The sequence below is a fragment of the Cynoglossus semilaevis genome, chromosome 7 (genome assembly GCF_000523025.1).
Source record: "Cynoglossus semilaevis isolate Cse_v1.0 chromosome 7, Cse_v1.0, whole genome shotgun sequence".
Lineage (NCBI taxonomy): Eukaryota > Metazoa > Chordata > Actinopteri > Pleuronectiformes > Cynoglossidae > Cynoglossus > Cynoglossus semilaevis.
This window is the reverse complement of record NC_024313.1, coordinates 9,854,128-9,871,440: the sequence shown is the minus strand read 5'-3', so window position 1 is coordinate 9,871,440 and position 17,313 is coordinate 9,854,128. Positions and strand designations below refer to the sequence as shown.

Sequence of the window (17,313 nt, the reverse complement as noted above, 5' to 3'; positions counted from 1 at the left end):
ACGATGTCATGAGTTCATTTGGATTCCTGCGGCATCAGTTGCCTCAGTTTCTGAATATCTGTGAGTTTCATCAGCACGTCTTGGTGCCTGTCGATGGAAATTAAAAAAAAAAGAAGAAGCCTCTAAGACCTGAATTTATTAAGTCGTATAAAACTGTAAATTTCCTAATCCCTGCCGGTGTCTGTCATGTGCCTTATCTACGACTGCAGTTCTTTCTTATACAGAGCTGTGTTGGTTCTTAGTCGACTGTGGGCCACTTCCCTACAGTGTATACAGTGATTTGTCTTTGGACTAAACTGCTCTTCGATACTGTACTCTCTCTCTCTCTCTCTCTCCACCTGACACCTGAGAAGTGGGCACGGCCCGCCCACCAAACGCCATGTCAACATGACACCCAGCTGGGCTGGTTGCCATGGCAGTGTCAGACAGCCCATTGGTGTTGGGTAACAACAGGCAGCTACTATTTACAGGAGTATCAGCTGTTTGTCTGCAGTGGGACGGCTGCTTTGGAAATGAACTTCAACAGTTCTTGTGTACTTTCTAACTTTTTGGGACTGTTTCACTGTTTTAGGTCAAACATATCTGCAGAGCACCAGGGTTTTTGTTTTATTTTTATCACCACTGTCTTTCATTCAAGACTAATTATCCCAAAAGCAAGACATGGGACTGGCTGTATTTATTACTTTGCTGTAGGCCCTCCCACACTCCCACCACTTCCTCCACCTGCCCCCCCATCAGCGTGTAAGTTCTAACATTAGCGGATGAGATATGACGGACAGTAAACACTGAGGGGAGATTGATTTATCAGCCTGCAGGCTGCCCTGCGCTCACAGACTAATTGATTGACTTCCTCTTCCTGTCCACTTGCTGAGTAGATAAATGACTCACTATCATTTGCAACCAAGGTGCTGTCAAAGTCTGTGTTGATCATCTCCCACTGCAGCTTTAATAACACACAGCCTTGTGGTAAATAGGTTTCTTGGGTGGCAGGGGTAAAGAACAGGAACGTCCTATTTAATATTTGCTGTACAGTCACACAGGAACAGCGTTGGCCTGAATTTAACTTTATTTGTGCTGGAGTTTTGTCTCTGCAGATTACACACAGACGACCTCTGTGGTCATTACCATCTCAGCGGGACACCCGATGGTATTAGTCCCATGTGAAAGTAGCTTCAACAGCTACATGACGCAGCAGTTAATTACTGTGGAGGCCATAGACAGGACTTCCTGTGGACCTGCTGAGGTCACGGGCCGGAGCAGCGTCAACGTTTAATGTTGTCGTGAAATGAAACATCGTGATATTTCAGCGTATCGATATATTTTTTTTACATTCCTAAACTGTAGAAACTGTAGGTGTTGAAGTAAAACTCTGGGATCAGATCGGCTCAGTTTTGGAAGAACCGAGTGGTGATAGGTTTAGACCTCTTCGTCTGTCGCCACAGTTGATGAGCGTGCCTACTTCTTTAGTTCCTCCATGTCCTATACACATCTTCTGTGTTAAGATGATGGAACCTGTAAATCTCAGGATGTCACAACAACTGAGTAACATTAAATGACTTATATACTTGATAAATCACGGACAACTGAGCCGGTAATCGATGTCCATAAATCAGGTGGACACAAATGTTCTCTGCTAAAATGCTGTGACTTTCAGCCGGTCTTTCCATGTAACAGTTTAAGATAAAAAAAAAAGTCATCAGCTGCCAATGCCACACCCTGGACATACGCTGTGTACTCTGGACAGAGCAGTCCACATCTGTTGTCCAGCCTTGAGGTGTGGTGGACAGACCTCCTCTGCTCCGTCGTTTGCTCTCATAGTTTTCTCCATGTTTCCCTTATTTTGAGGCAAAGTCATTCCCAGGACTGAGAGAGCGGGAGATGAGGGTGGACCTGCATAATTTAACGCCCCACTCGGAGTGTGTGCGTCTGTGTGCACGTGTGCACAGTGGGTTCCAGTGGGTACTTGTGTATTCCCTGCACGCCGAGACCTTCAAAAACGCCCTGTAAGGTCATGCACATGCTCGTGTTGCTGTTTTGCGTGCAACTGCAGGTTCTTATTGATCTTGTACAGTAAATACATATGTACGTACATACCGTACACACACACACAGACGGAGACACACCCAGGAGCCTGCGTGACCTCTGTGTCCGCCTCTACACTCTCTACTTTCTCCGTCTTCTTTTACAGTCGGTGAGAACGAGGATGGACATTAAACAGTAAATGGAGCAGAAGTGAACACTTCCTCTTATTATGGACCTACTGTTAGCACCTAGCACTTAGCACCAGACAGAGTTTCACTGTAAGACAGTTGAACTGCTCAAGTTACTCTTTGTTTCTGCCTACATTCTTGGTTTGTTTTTTTATTCCTTAGCTTGGTTTCTGTGACATTCATTTTCCTTTTTTGCACAAATGCTGTATTTTTTTTTGAAATTTGGTTTCAGCCTCTACATTTTATAGGAATATCCTTTTTGGTTTCTATGACATTCATTTTCCCATTTTTGCACAAATACTGTATTTTTTGCAATTCGGTCTTAGCCTCTACATTTTATCTGAATATCCTTTTTATTATTGTGTTTTCACATCAAGGATTGTTATGGAAAAAGATGGACAGCAGGACAGTTTACCCTCTCCTAGTGGCAGTCTGTGGTATAGGTTATTGGAGGTTAACTTCTCTATGTTACAGTAGCTGATAGGACAAATAAATTCATCAATTTTTTTCTCACGGGGTTCAAATCCTGAAGCCTACACACTTGTGTTTCAGTGACGTCATGGATGGAGGAAGGTTTTGTAGTTTTTGGAGCCTCGGTGGCTTCAGATTGGTTGGATAACAAGTGGACCGCACGTGTTCATGTTGTGTCAGTGTTTGTAACCAGACGTTATCAGTCTTGTAGACAGCCCTGTCAGAGATCCATCACTGCTGTCTTCCAGCCTTGATCCCAGTGGGTCACGCATTAAGGTTTTGACGCAGCGTTTTGTTCTGATTTGTGGGCCTGGTGTCACTGCAGCGTCCAGAACATAATGTCGCCCCCCCCCCTGTTTCCCCACAATGCCTCTGTGTGTCACAGTGACGGGGCGCTCCTGGTGGACATGGGTGGAGGCTGCACGACTCGATACCAAGAGCAGAAACTCACCTGAAACAAAGAGTCTTTTCTTTAGCGCCACAGAGCTCTGTGAACTCTGGCTCTTTAATTTAGTTCAACAGGCTCTCGCCGGCCGCCTTTGTTTCCCCCGGTGGATCAGGTTGTTTGGGGTCCACAGGAAAACACTATTCATTCCAGATTAGTTAGGTCATGAAACTGGAATGTGAAATATGATTCGATACAGATTTAAAATTTTAATTCCCGGAAAATGTAGCTTTTTTTATAGAAACGCAGAGGACAGAAATTAAGTCCAAATGTTCCATTGACCCTGGTGAGATGTTTGGGGGAAAATGGTGTAGAATGCATTAAGTACAGCTTTGAGTGTCAGATCAGTCAGAAAATGCATAAAAAAACTTGAAACAGATTGAAGAAAATTTCTCTTAAAAAAACAATATCCATTATGTTTTGTTGTTTAGCTGTTTGTACATTAGCCAAATGTTTTTGTATGTAAATAAAAGGAGCGCGATCCATCTAAAAGTTTATCAGCTCCAAACTTTGAAAAAACAATATAAAACACGACACATTTGTAATTAACTGTTAGAAAAAGTTGAAGTTTGAGCAGCTGTTTTTTTAAGCCCTGTTTTTAGAGATTAAAATGATAGATGGTAGATGTTAAAACGTGTCTGGTGTTTTATCTTGGCTACAGTTTTTATTGTGAAATCCCAGACAGAGAGTGGACATTTCTTATGATGAGCAGCAGGATATTAAAAACTGTGGATATGGTTTGACTGTTGAAGGAATGATTGAGGTATTTTCCCTTGGTCCCTGTGATGGGATTCTTCGTCTTGTTCCCACTCCTCCTCCTCCTCCTCAGTCTGTCTCCTGTGCCTCTTGTCTCTGCTGGGATCTGAGGACTTTTTTTCGTCTCGTCCTTTTAAACCTCACTCCATCTGACCTTAGACACGGGGCTTAAGGTGGAATTGTTCCATGTTACTGCAGGTGGGGCTGCAAAAATATTGACTCAGGAACCAGGTTCATTTTATTAGGCTCATGTTCATCTTCGTCGGTGTGGAGGAGAGCGAGGATGACGCACAGCAGCTGGAATCTATTCTCATTCCCCAGTGGTCATCATCCGGGGCCCTCCTCTCCCTTCTCTTCTAAATTCTTCTGCTCCAACCTGGTTAAAAAAAAAACACAGGTACTCTGTGTCTCCTTGGAAACAAAGGTTAAACTTTTTTTTTTTTAATTTTAGATTAGTCATGGTTGTCTCTAATTGGTTGAAGGAAGAGAGTAAGAATAGACTGGTTAAACACCAGACTTTAATGGATGATGCCTCAGAACAGAGAAGTCACCAGAGTGAGATTAGGCTTCAAGAGCTGGGGATTTTTCAAAGGAGACGATTTATTGTGTTAATTATTTCCATATAACAGTTCAGTCGGATCTCAAGGAAGAGAACGGAACAAAAAATCCTTCAGGTCGAGCAGTGAATTGCAACTTTATTTTTTTGATTTTTTTGATTTGCATATTTATTGTTTGGCATTTGTTGGGTTCTATAAAAGAAGAGTTATTGTTGCTGCTGTTCTGATCTTCTGCTCTTTAGTGGGCGTCATCCAATGACATGAAGTGTTTCGTCTTTAGCCTCTCAAACTCACTCACCAGGGTCCGTCTCCACGCAGACCAGACTGCCTCTGGTCAGTTTCTCCAACACCTGATAACACACACACACACACTTCTCCAGCTGTGGTGGGGCAGCAGTGGCCACCAAAAGGCTCTGGATTTGATACCACCCTGTCCACAAATCCCAGGTTGGGTTGCGTTGGGAATGACATCAGGAATGACGTCAGATGTAAAAACTCCTGCTCTGGTCACCGCCGCTGAAAAGTGATTTCTTGTGTTTGAGGTCAGCCCTGGTCATTAAATTATTCTTATACAAACAGCAGCATTTGAAATATTTAAATGTAGACTAAAAACAGATTCACATCCTACTTGACACTGTACCTGGTTAGAGGTCTGCTGGTCCAAGGAACTAGCTGCACGATGATGTGTTCGCAGTTGTTACTTGTATTTCAGACATTTCTGTGAATAAATTTGTTTCTGAAGCCTATGGACAGACTTTTTGGTTCAGCCGTAGTGTCTGTAACTACTCCGGTCCAACGACTGTAACGCATCCTGTAATTCCAGCTGTGTCATACAGGACGCACATTGTCCCCACAGTGATTTGTGGGACGGCTTTCGTGACAGAACTATGTCCGGTTTCTCTCAGCCTCTGTAGACACTGTCAATGGTGCGAAGTTACTGATTTCACTTCCTGACTGCTAACAGCTATTTGTGTTGTTGTCGTTGTTGTTTTATCGCTGTGGAACCTCACTGTGCCCAGCAGGAGATTCCACTCAGTTTACTCAGAGTGATTAGAGGAGTGGCTGTGAGAATTCCCATGGAAGTGGGAATAACTCTGTCATTTCAAAACAACGTTAAAAAAATGAAATACACATGTACAAAGTAAATTAAAGCTAACAACATAGTTGTTTGGTATTTCTTTACACAGAAAGAAGAACAATGTGAAGAAAATTTTACAACCAGTGAGTCAGGGTTCACCCACTCTCTTTTTATATGTAGTACATGCACAGATGTGACCTTTAACCTCCTCTCCCAAGACTTTTGACCCCTGAGGTGTTATGCTGGGATTGGTAGTCAGGATAAGGACCTTTAACCTTCTCTCCCAAGACCTTTGACCCCTGAGGTGTTAGGGTGATGCTGGTATTGGTAGTCAGGATAACGATCATCCAAACAAATTTATCCACGGTGGATGCATTTTTAGTCGCAAAACTAATTGGAACGATAAAAAAAAAAAAGGAGATTAAATTCAACGGTATGACGACTGGTTTGATTCCCAGTTCTGGCAGATCTGTGATGTACTGTTCCTTGTCTGAAGTTGTCGATCCCTCTTCCACCCTCACTGCACCCCTCCTTACCCCCCACCCTTAGAAAAAGAAAAAAAACAGAACTGTTCGGACACCACATCAAGGTTCTTCTCCTTCCATTCATCTTCCGGGGGTGTCCTCAGTTGACACAGCAGTTCAAAGGGGACATCTTGTCCAGTTTCCAGTTTGGGCACAAAGGCTTTGACCCTTGTTGTGTGAAGAGTGTGATTATGGGTCAGGGGGCCAGGCTGTGGTTAGTTATTTAATGCCTGGCTGATTAATTGAGGCTCTTTGACCAAAACCCAACGTTGGAACTAATGTCCCTTCACATCGGTTGAATACAACAGTGCTGGTGGTCTTTCTGGTTTCTTGCAGTGGAAAACAGTTCCCGGTGCTAAAATCTCCCCAGTACTATGTTCCTAGTCTGAAGCCGTTTGAATCTCATCTGGTTTTGCTCTGTTCCAACCTCATCTGAGTGATTTTGACAGTAAAAGGAGCTGAAAAAACTCACCGTGGAGTATTTTCAGGAAACCTTCACTTCATAGTATAAACACACACACTATGATTAACAAACACTCTGGTGAATTAGCTCCTAACCCTTGATCCATCACGTCGTACATTCCCACACTGACAGAAGGCGTCCAGCACCAAACAGCTGATTCGTCTGCGCCTGACGGCGAGTTTGACTGACGGTGTGTTCTACAGGTTTCTGTTCCGCCTGTTGTTTTGATGACACACTGACACAGAGTGTTGCGTTGGCCTCGTCTCTGTGACACTGGGTTCTGTTTGATTAATCTGAATGAGCTCCTTAAGATGACAAGAGTACAACACGATGACGACAGCCTGTGTTCAAACCCTGACACGAGTGTCAGAGGAACAGTTCAGTCATCCCAAATATTGGGGTTGACTACCGCAATGACTCTATTGTAATTTATTCTGTTAAAGGAACAGTTCAAATCTTTATATTTTAGGTTTGTCCTGTTATGTAGTTTTACGATGCTGTGTCGATTATTTTTATTAACACTGAAGTATTAATTTAGCGTTGGTTCATTTCTGTGTTGCATTTAAATTTTTATTAACATTGAAGTATTAATTTAGTGCTGGTTCATTTTTGTGTTGTATTTAAACCTCCGACCACTAGTTGATTGTACAGAGCCAGCGGTATCAACATGTGGCTGTGGGAATGAGTGATAAGCTGCAGATGAGTGAGTCAGTCGGGCTGTACCATGTCCCGCAGGTGTAGGGGCCGGTGTTTCCTGCTGGGCTGGACTTGACCTGGTGAGACTGTGTGAACTGTCGTCCACCCAGAGTGGACTGCTGTCTCCACAGAAACGGTATCGCTGACACAAGGCTAAAGCAGCGACGACCCACATTCCAGTCGTGAATCACAAAACACACACTCTTACACAGACACACTCCCAGCTCCACCCACGTCCAATCGAAACTGTGCTCACACTAGTCTCTGTCAAACACAGTGGGAGGAGGAGGAGGGAGGAGGAACCAGTAATCTGGTTTAACCAGTTAAATATTTGGGACAGTATTTCATTTGTACTCGGCTCTGTTTATAGCATTTGTAATTAGAAGTGTAAGAAAAGATAGATACTAAATAATAGTTAACAAATACTCATTATATCATGTTGCCTATAGTATCACAGCATATGGCAACATACTGTATTGTTACCCCGTGTCGTGATACGTATCGTCAGATTCTGTGCAGTGATACGTATCATCAGATTCTTATCCTGTCCTATTGTGGTGATTTCTATTCTCTACACTACACCTGAAAGTCTTTTTCAGGAGCAGCTGTAAAACCAACAATTTCACTCCAGTTTCTGATTTTATTTTTTTTAAAAGTTTTATTTCAACATTTCAACATTATATCTGCATGTCATGGTCGTCATCATTAACAGTCATACTTCGGCAGCTCTGTAATGTGAACGTGTCAGAGAATCTCTGAGTGTAACTGCTGGCATGTTATTTCAGAGTCAGTGGATGTGATTGAAGTACCGTCATTGATCCGTCATGAACTCGGTGACGGTCAGTTCACTGTAGTAACAGCGGGTTCTCCTACATGTGTCAGACCCGGTGTGAGAGTGAGGCCATCAGAGGACGAAGACCGTGTAGAATTAATCTAGTTAAGAATGCTTTAGAGCTTCTCACCAGATCACCTCAGATCACCCTGGTCACAGTCTGTCGCCGCTGCTCTAGGTCTCACACACACACACACACAAACAGTAACCTGTAATAAGGGATCATATACTTTAGAATCTTTTGTACGTAAAAAAAACAACTTTAACAAAACACCCTGAACATGTCTAAGTACAACACAGTTTTTATTAGAGGATTTGACACCTGTTAGTAACCACTTATATAAATATATAATATAATATATATATTATATAATATAAATATGATTAAGAGTAGAAACAGTCTATCTACAGTCTATCTACAGTCTGTTGAGTATCAATAATACTAATAATAATAATAACGTTGGACGATGTGATGCTGACGTTCTCTGCCACAGAATCATATCAGAACATGTTGAGTATAAAATAAAAATATTCTAGTTGAACTACTTCATAAGGACAGAAACTGCAGCAGCCTGAAGTAAACACACATGTAGTGTTTATCATCTCTGCTATGTGTGTGTGCGTGTCCATGTGTGTGTGTGTGTGAACTAGGTTAGAATGCTGAAAACACTGCTAGTGCTAAGGTTTTATTTTGTGGGTTAGTAGGTGGGAGGAAGTGTGTCATTTGGTTCTAATTATAGGGAAATAGGAATTTCCTCGAAACAGAAGCTGCACTTAAACCCAAGTAAATCTGAGTCATTATCTCAGTGGCTTTCATTGTAAATCTGTGAGCACCAAATGGCGCAAATTACACGCTTACTTTAAAAAAAAATTGTCTCCAAATTTATTCTGAGACTTTCAGATGGCGTCGGGCCTTTAAGACACCGTGTCAGTGAGGCTGAGGCGTTGTTGCTGACGTAGATGGAGCGTCCAGGTCGGGGAATGATGGGAAACTTTCACTGTCACCCTGACGTAGTCTCCTTCCTGGCTCCGAGCCATTCCACAGGCAGTCGTAGCTGCTGAATTTTACCTTCAGACACAGATGAGAGACTTCTTTGGTTGATGAAATTGATGACCCACAAAGACTGGGTGTCAGGGATTGTAGGAAAAAAAAAGTTTAAAGAATTCTCAAAATCTTCAAATTCTTCCTCTGTTATCTTTTGGTTTTTGTTCTGTGTCTGTACTCCTCGACAGCAGTGTGTTTAAAACATTTACAGCTCAAAACCAGATGAGTTTGAAACTGCAGAAAAAAATGTTTAATTTGAGAGGTATACCATTTAATACTGGGTATATATGTGCTACAGGACTACGCTAATCCTGCTAACTACACAAATAAACACAGCACCAGGTCTAAGACTGTGTGGAACTGCAACAACTCTCTGGTTTCTTCTTAAGAGTTTTGATTATTTAATTTTATTTTAATTTTTTTTTTACAGGACTTGGAGTTCCATGGCGTGATGAGGTTCTACTTCCAGGATCGGGTTGCCGGCAACTTTGCCACCAAGTGCATCAGAGTTTCCAGCACAGCCACAACGCAGGACGTCATCGAGACGTTAGCGGAGAAGTTCAGACCAGACATGAGGATGCTGTCATCGCCAAAATACTCTCTGTACGAAGTTCACGTCAGTGGAGGTCAGTTCCTTAGAGTTCATTGTCGTGACCTGTTGAAGCGTAAAACAAAACAGTGAAACTGTACTGGCGTAGTCGGTCAACATGGTTGGCTAACTGATGTGTTTGTGCGTTTGTGTTAGCAGAGCGTCAGCTGGACCTGGATGAGAAGCCTCTCGTCGTTCAGTTGAACTGGAACAAAGACGACAGAGAGGGGCGGTTCGTCCTGAAGAACGAGAACGACATCCTGCCCAAGGTCAGCTGATCAGACTGTGCTAATGTTTACTAATTGGTCCAATCAATGTAGCTTTTCTTCCAGACTGGAGTATTAGTCACATCTTTCCAAAAAAAAAAAGACTCTAAAAAACTCTGTTTTTTTACCAGAAGAGCCAAAGTAATGGACCAGAGAAGGAGAAGGATGGAGTTATTCAGAATTTCAAAAGAACTTTGTCCAAGAAGGAGAAGAAGAAGGAAAAGAAGAGAGAAAAGGAGTTTGCCCGAGTCCCTGATGGAGATGAGCAAACACTCAGCCGGGAGGACGGGTAAAGATCTCACCCACACATTCATCATTGTCTCCTTCAGTATCCTCCTGGTCCTTGTCGACGGATAATCACAGGAGGCTTCAACCTCCTCCTCCTTTGTCCTCGTTTTTTGTCTTTCGTCGTCTCGTTTCACCTCACTCCATCTTTGTCTTACAGAGAAAACCGGCTGGCAGCAGAGGTCTACAAGGACATGCCTGAGACCAGCTTCACCAGGACCATCTCCAACCCGGAGGTGGTGATGAAGAGGAGACGTCAGCAGAAGCTGGAGAAACGCATGCAGGAGTTCATGAGCAGTGATGGGAGGCCAGACTCAGGTCCGTGAAGCTGTCAGCAGGACTTCATCAGTTGTGTTCACTGGTCTACTTCAGGCCTGTCACATTTTCATAGACAGTCTTACACGATGGTCAAGCTGTAGACGAAAGAACCAGAGTCAGATATGTGCTCACATGTGACCCATATATATATATGATTATTTATCACACTTCTTATTGTACTGTCCACTTCACTGTAGGCCACATCACTGCAGCCCGCAGCCATTTAAAAATATGTTATTGTTCTTACGCAGGAGGGACTTTGCGGATTTACGCCGACAGCTTGAAGCCCAACATCCCATACAAGACCATCCTGTTGTCCACCAGAGACACGGCCGACTTTGCTGTCGTGGAGGCGCTGGAGAAGTATGGACTGGAGAAGGAAAACCCCAGAGAGTACTGCATCGCCAGGGTAACAATAACTATTAGCCTAACTGCTAATGGTGTCTTTACGCTCTGTGGTGGAGCATGTCCGTCCATCATCATCATCATCATCATCTTCTAACACAGTCAGTGGTTTTCACATTGACAGTAGTGACTCCATTACAGCTGGACCAAGTTCAATTCCCTCCTTTTTGACTTTGAATATTTTCAGCAACCAATCAGAAGCCAGAGATTAGATAAACACAATTTCTAATAAGAAAAGATTCTTATGAAGAAATAGAAATGATAAAATAAAATAATTTTGTAACCGCACCAAACCTTCACCCTCTCATGTCTCCACCATACATGACCTTTAACCTACTATCTCATCAATAAACAGCCCTGTCATCCTTCGGAGAGGCAACACAGAGGTCGCTCAAGGTCACGGTCACAGGAACCTACGCATAATTTCTCACACGAACACACAAACCTCTGTCATACAGCAGACTGAAACAGAACGCTGCTGCTGCTGCGTCAGTGTGTGATGGTGATGAAGCTCCAGTCAGCCTCGTCCAACCAGAGCCACTCTCACGTGGACCATCATGTCCAGTAACACTGCAGTCATTATGGAGAAAACACACACTCACACGCACATGCACAGACTGTTGATAGTCAGATGCAATTTGCTGATGAGACCAGAGATGAAATGACATAAGGCTGAGCAATATCAAAAATATCATCAGCGCTGGTGAATGGAGCCTCACAGACGTCACTGTGTTTCTGTTATGTTTTGGTGAACGTAAAATTGTTCTTTTTAGCTGCATTTTTTGTTGTTCTGTAAATGTTTCCTTAATGTGTTCACATTCTCATATGCTAAACAAACCTACACATTGTCTTTAAATGCTGTAAATCTGACATTTGTAGTTTATTTGTTTTCTTAGGAAATATTTCTTTTCCATCAATCTTTCCGTTTCTTTGTCGTTGATTCTGCAGCAGGACGATAAATCAGGGAAGGACGTGATTTTGGACGACTGTGAGTGTCCGCTGCAGATCTTCAGAGACTGGCCCACAGACAGAGGTACACACACACACACTACATCACATGTAATTATCAGCACTTCACAGACTCTGGACCTGCTGTTGTGAGGGTGTGTTCTGCCCCCTCCTGCTGCTCTACAGTCATTACACCTCACCACTGCTCACACACTGATCAAAGTCTTGGACCTTAGAGTTACATTTGGGCTGTATGAACGGTGAGACTGCAGTTTGCAAACACATTAATTAAACATTTTTAAAAAATTCAATGTGAAAGAAAATTCTAAAAAAGTGACATCATGTTTCCCTTTTTCAAACTACACATCTATTTTTTAGTTGAACTTAGTTGTCTTACTGTGACTGTTCTGACCTTCCATCAGGGGCGCGGGTGTTCCAGCTGAAGAAGAGACCTCCTGACTACCAGGCGAGGAAGGGAAGGAAGTTGGATGACAAGGGAATCAGAGCCAAGGATGGTAGCACTTTACTGCCGCCCGAGAAACTGCCTTATCTGGTGGAGCTGAGCCCAGGTAAGACCCCCACCACCCACACCACGTCTGGGTCGTTGATATCGCATCCTCAGCATCCAGGTGTGGGAGTTAAATTAGCCTTTATAGTAGCAGCAGCAGCAGAGGAAGAGGAGAGTGAGTCAGTGGAGTGATACACACGGGCAGCAGCAGAGGAAGAGGAAAGTGAGTCAGTGGAGTGATACACACGGGCTAGATGTAGTTACAGTCAGTGACCAGCAGGCTCTGACACTGTCGCTCTGCTGAGGTGAGTGAATCACATTATGGTTCCCAGCTGTTCTGTGGTTTCTGCTGCTGCTACCAGAACAGCCACTGACACACACACACACGCACACACCAATATTCCGTGTGAAAAAGCCGCAGCAGGAGGAGAGAACTGAGGAACTCTATATTAGTTCCTGATGCTGTTTTGAGTTCTTGTTTTATTTATTTATTACTACTTCAGTATTTTAGCTGAAGTAGTTAGTATTAAAAGTTCAGGTCAAATAGTTTTATGGTTGTGTATTTTGATTTAAACATTTCTTTCTTCATCTTTGAACCTACACTGATTAAAGCGGTGTATTGAAAGGGTTGAAGGAGAAGAAGAAGACAGAGGAGAAATGTTTTGAATTATTATAATTGTAATCTACATTATTTACATTTTTATCTAATTATATTACATAATGTACATTATATACAATTACAGTTATTATACCTGCAGCTGCCACCCTCACCCTCTCCCCCGCCCATGTGAGGACCACACATCCAGCCCTAACAGCTCGTCTCCTGCTGCTCAGCCTTGTTGTTTTCTCCTCTTCATCTTCTTCCTGGTTTTTCTCTCCCTTTGTTTAATCATCGACTTCTCAGGTCTGATCATAGACTGTATATAAAACATGGACGCAGTGTTTTTGTTTACCGCTGAGGCAAATGTTTTCATCTGTCAACACAATCAGTCAACTCTGAGACATTACTCTGCTCTGTTGACTATTTTCATTTTACCCATTTAATTAGATCAGAATTTTGACGTTTAAAAATCCACCAAATATTATGTGGTCGCCCCCTGGTGCCTAAATGCTTCGTCCAGTATCTTATACATAGTCTATGGGTCAGATCATCTGTAACAGTGACATGTTGTTGGAGAAATGTACTAACACAGAGACCTAACACTGGGCCACTGTCTGTGGGAACAGGTCAAAGATTGAACTTCATAGTTTGCTTTTTCACTTTTGTGGAACACTGTCTGTGAGTGTGTGTGTTTGTATGAGAATGCGTGTTTTTAAGTATGGTTTAATTCTTTGTTAAGATCCAGATGATGAAGGTGTGATTTGATAGAGAGGTAAAAGACAAAATACAAAAAAAAAAAAAATGGATTCAAATGTTTACCTGCTACAGTCAGCTGGTATAATCCAATGACTTTGACTTCAGGTGATAGTGTGTGTTTGTTTATGTGTTGGTGTGTGTGTACATATTTGTTAATAACCGGTCAACAACGCTGCATTTATTTTCCTCCTCGCTGCATTTTTACCCATTGCTTTGTCTCTTTTTCTTTCCTGCTTTCTTATGTTGGGTGCATCGTGTGTGTCTGTCTGTGTGTGTGTGTGTGTGCTCGTGCATGTGTCCTCGTCCTCCTCCTCCTCCTTCCTCTGCACCCGCCTGCCTACCTACCTACCTACCTGCCTGTCTGCCTGACTAGGGAGAGGGAATCACTATGCCTACTACGCTTATCGGCACCATGAAGGTAACAACAACAACCACAATACTTGATCTGATCTGTGTGTGTTGCAATGTTGGATGGGAGAACTCTGGGGGAGTCCTGACTTGACCCACCCCCCAAAATATTCAAATATTGACCTTGTGTCACAAGTAAATTAGTGTCCTAAATTTTCTGTCAATTGCGTAGTTTTCCCGGCAACTTCCGTACGCCTGCCCTCTCTTTACTCGTTACATTTTTATAAAGCTGTTGAGTTGGGGTTTTTTTTTTGTTTGTTTGTTTTTTTTTACATTTTTTATAAAGCTTTTTTTATGGTCTTATGACCCAAAACCTCAGACCGTCTTCTAAAAGGTGTCATTAGCGTTTCCTTTAGCATTTTGCTCTTAGCTGTGGCTTTTCTTCAGTGAGCTAATCTGCTGCTTTGCTTTTACTAAACTGCCATTTACTAATAATCATTAACTGCACTTACGGCCACGCAAACGGTACAGACTTCAATGATGTCGGTAACACATGGAGTAGAGTAGGTTTTTTACATCATAGCAACAAGAAAATTCAATTTTCAAGTCTGTGGATTGTGATAGATATTATAAAGATTTTTTTTTTTTTTAAATAGTCCTTGGATCAAAGCTGCAATATTTAAAAAAACATAGTTTTGTCTGTGTTGGTCATTCTTTGAAATGTCAAAGGAAATATTACACAGCGAGTTGGTTACCAAGGTTGAATAGTGTCCATAGATAGCTCTACACACAGCCACAGCCTGACGAAGCAGGTCATGTTTTATTTTAACTGAGCCACAGTTTTTTTTATGGACCTGTTGCTCTGGTCGTTCCTACCCTCAGGCTAATTTAAAGTGTTTTGTTTTGTCCAGACGGCTCAGACTCCAGGGACAAACCAAAGCTTTACCGCCTTCAGCACAGCATCACTGAGGTCGGCTCAGACTGTACAGATGACGGAGCCATTCAGGTAAACACAGCCACGGGTAAAATTAGTTTAATTAGTTTCCTGTCAGTGTAGTTAGAGGCCAGAAAAGTTTCATTCACCACATAAAAAAATTGGAACAAGTCAGAGAAGCTAAAAGTTTCTGGGTTTGACTTAAGCACGATGAGAAATATGGGTTTGTGTTGGCAAGAATCTGGTTATACGATACATATCACGATACAGTGGCAAAAATAATATGTTGGAATACTATAGGCATGACGATATATGGAAGGTTTTATACTGAACTCTGTAATAATTCTGCAGCTGCTAGGTCCAGGGATCCTCCCACATCACTGTAACCTGATGCACAGCGAGGGCATGGTGACTGTGACGCCGCACGGACCCGACGCCGACACCTTTGTTGACGGCCAACGCATCTCTGAGACAACGGTGCTGCGTCCAGGCTCCACCCTGCAGTTCGGTTCGGCTCACGTCTTTAAATTTGTGGATCCGATGTTTGACCAGGGAGGGAAGAGAGATCCGACCGCCATGATGAGGAGCCGACACAAGGGGTGAGTGTCCTTGTCATCTCGGTTCCGACTTTTAAGAAAAGAATAACTGTGTTTTGGTAGGACGGGGGAGGAGAGGGTGAGGTTTGGAGTTTGGCAGGCTGTGTGAACGATGAAGGCTGTGAGGGAGGAGGAAAATCTGGGTTTGGGAAAACAAGGCAAATGAGAGGAGAGGCGGAGGTCTAGGGTTAAGGCAGACGGGCCGCCCTCTAATCTGATCAGCATGGTGTTGGGTGTGGCCTCCCGCTGCTGCTGCTGCTGCTGCTGCCGTTTCACACACAGTTAGTGAAAAGAAAGAAAAAAGCAAAGAATACGGCAGGAAGGATTTGGGATGTGGAGAGAAACAGAGCTTTGAAATCTGACTTTTTTGTAATGGGTGACTGACATCAAGGAAGGAGGCGAACGTGTGTAAGTCATTTAACCTTTGAACTTAAACTTGTCTGAGACTCAAACTCAGTTGAATAAGGAATGTTGACGGAGGCTGTTGGTGAGGAGCTGTGGATCACGTGTACGTTATTTTTGAGTTGTTGGGACGTGAAATCGCAGTGTGGTCCGTATATTCTTCAGGACCTGCTCCTCATCCACAAGTCATGAAAATTAGACAAGAAACATGTGAAAGTTCATCTAAGACTTGACCTAAATAACATTTGAATCTAAAAGACAGCCACAGGAGGTTGAATTAAGAAAAAGTTATTCATTAAAGTCTAAAAAGTAGCCAGAGGAATTATTTGGAAACATGTTTCAAAAGGTTTCATTCTTGAGAACAGGTGATTGACTCTCTTGGTGTCACATGTCTAAAAGTGTTGTTTATCTTCTCGTCTTATACAAAGTCCATTACGCCGTCATATAACTGTAGAACATTAAGCTCTGGGTTGTTTATTTTGTTGGTTTGATACAAATTTAGACAAAATGTCTGTGGAGTCACAAAAAGTCCACTCTGTGCGACTCTGTGTCACCTCAAGTCTGAAAAGTGAGTCTGACGTTGCGGATCTGGATCCCTGTGGTTTTCCGGGCAGCTCTCCAACGTTCAGCCTCACAGACATGTGGCGTTCTGTCAAACTGGGGACGACACATCGTGATGTTCACAGCCGCAGTTTGGCACGACGGCAGGTTCTTAAAGTCAAAGCAGATTTGGAACCAGGTTCTGGCAGATGAACGTGTTGCATATGAGTGTTTGGAACATTAATCTTCTGCCCAGGCTTAGTTGGACCATCTTTCTGAGAAAACACCCCAGAAATCAGGATCAATCAATCAATCAACAATATTTTTCATCAAACCTTTATTGTAGCAATTCATTGGACTGACAGAAAACTAAATAAGAACCTGTTGTTCAGAAGAAATATTTCTTCATTAACCACAATTGGTTCTGAAATACAAATGTATAAAAAGTGTACCACTTTTTCTCCCTAAAAAAATAAAATAATAGTCAGACAGTCATAGTTCAATGACAGAAAAGTCTGAGATGCCCAGAAGATGATCAAACTGGGAACGCGTTAGTCCTGATGGATATAAATCAAACGATGAGTCTGAAAGTTTCTGGTTTTGTTGACTGACGTTAATGTCATTGACTCATTGTTGCTAGTTAGTGGCTGTTAACCGGGTGGAGCTCCTGGAGAAACCATATTTTCTTTCTGGTGTTCCTTCTCAAACCTTTGGCTGTTATGTTATGATTTGGATCCATC

General features: G+C 42.7%; 1 protein-coding gene across 15 annotated transcripts in view; it reads left to right on the top strand.

The window, feature by feature from the left end:
- The window catches only part of afdna (afadin, adherens junction formation factor a), a 60,132-nt gene that overhangs the window by 12,381 nt on the left and 30,438 nt on the right, over positions 1–17,313 (top strand). For 9 of the 15 annotated variants that reach the window (XM_017033662.2, XM_017033651.2, XM_025057126.1 and 6 more), the window contains exons 2-11: positions 9,508–9,703; positions 9,823–9,935; positions 10,064–10,221; positions 10,378–10,535; positions 10,787–10,944; positions 11,889–11,973; positions 12,311–12,457; positions 14,127–14,171; positions 15,013–15,107; positions 15,387–15,634. In XM_017033662.2, the coding sequence (XP_016889151.1) occupies positions 9,508–9,703; positions 9,823–9,935; positions 10,064–10,221; positions 10,378–10,535; positions 10,787–10,944; positions 11,889–11,973; positions 12,311–12,457; positions 14,127–14,171; positions 15,013–15,107; positions 15,387–15,634 (1,403 nt within the window). The remainder of the gene's footprint in view (positions 1–9,507; positions 9,704–9,822; positions 9,936–10,063; positions 10,222–10,377; positions 10,536–10,786; positions 10,945–11,888; positions 11,974–12,310; positions 12,458–14,126; positions 14,172–15,012; positions 15,108–15,386; positions 15,635–17,313) is intronic. The other 6 variants (XM_025057119.1, XM_017033661.2, XM_017033663.2 and 3 more) reach the window with 4 other exon arrangements.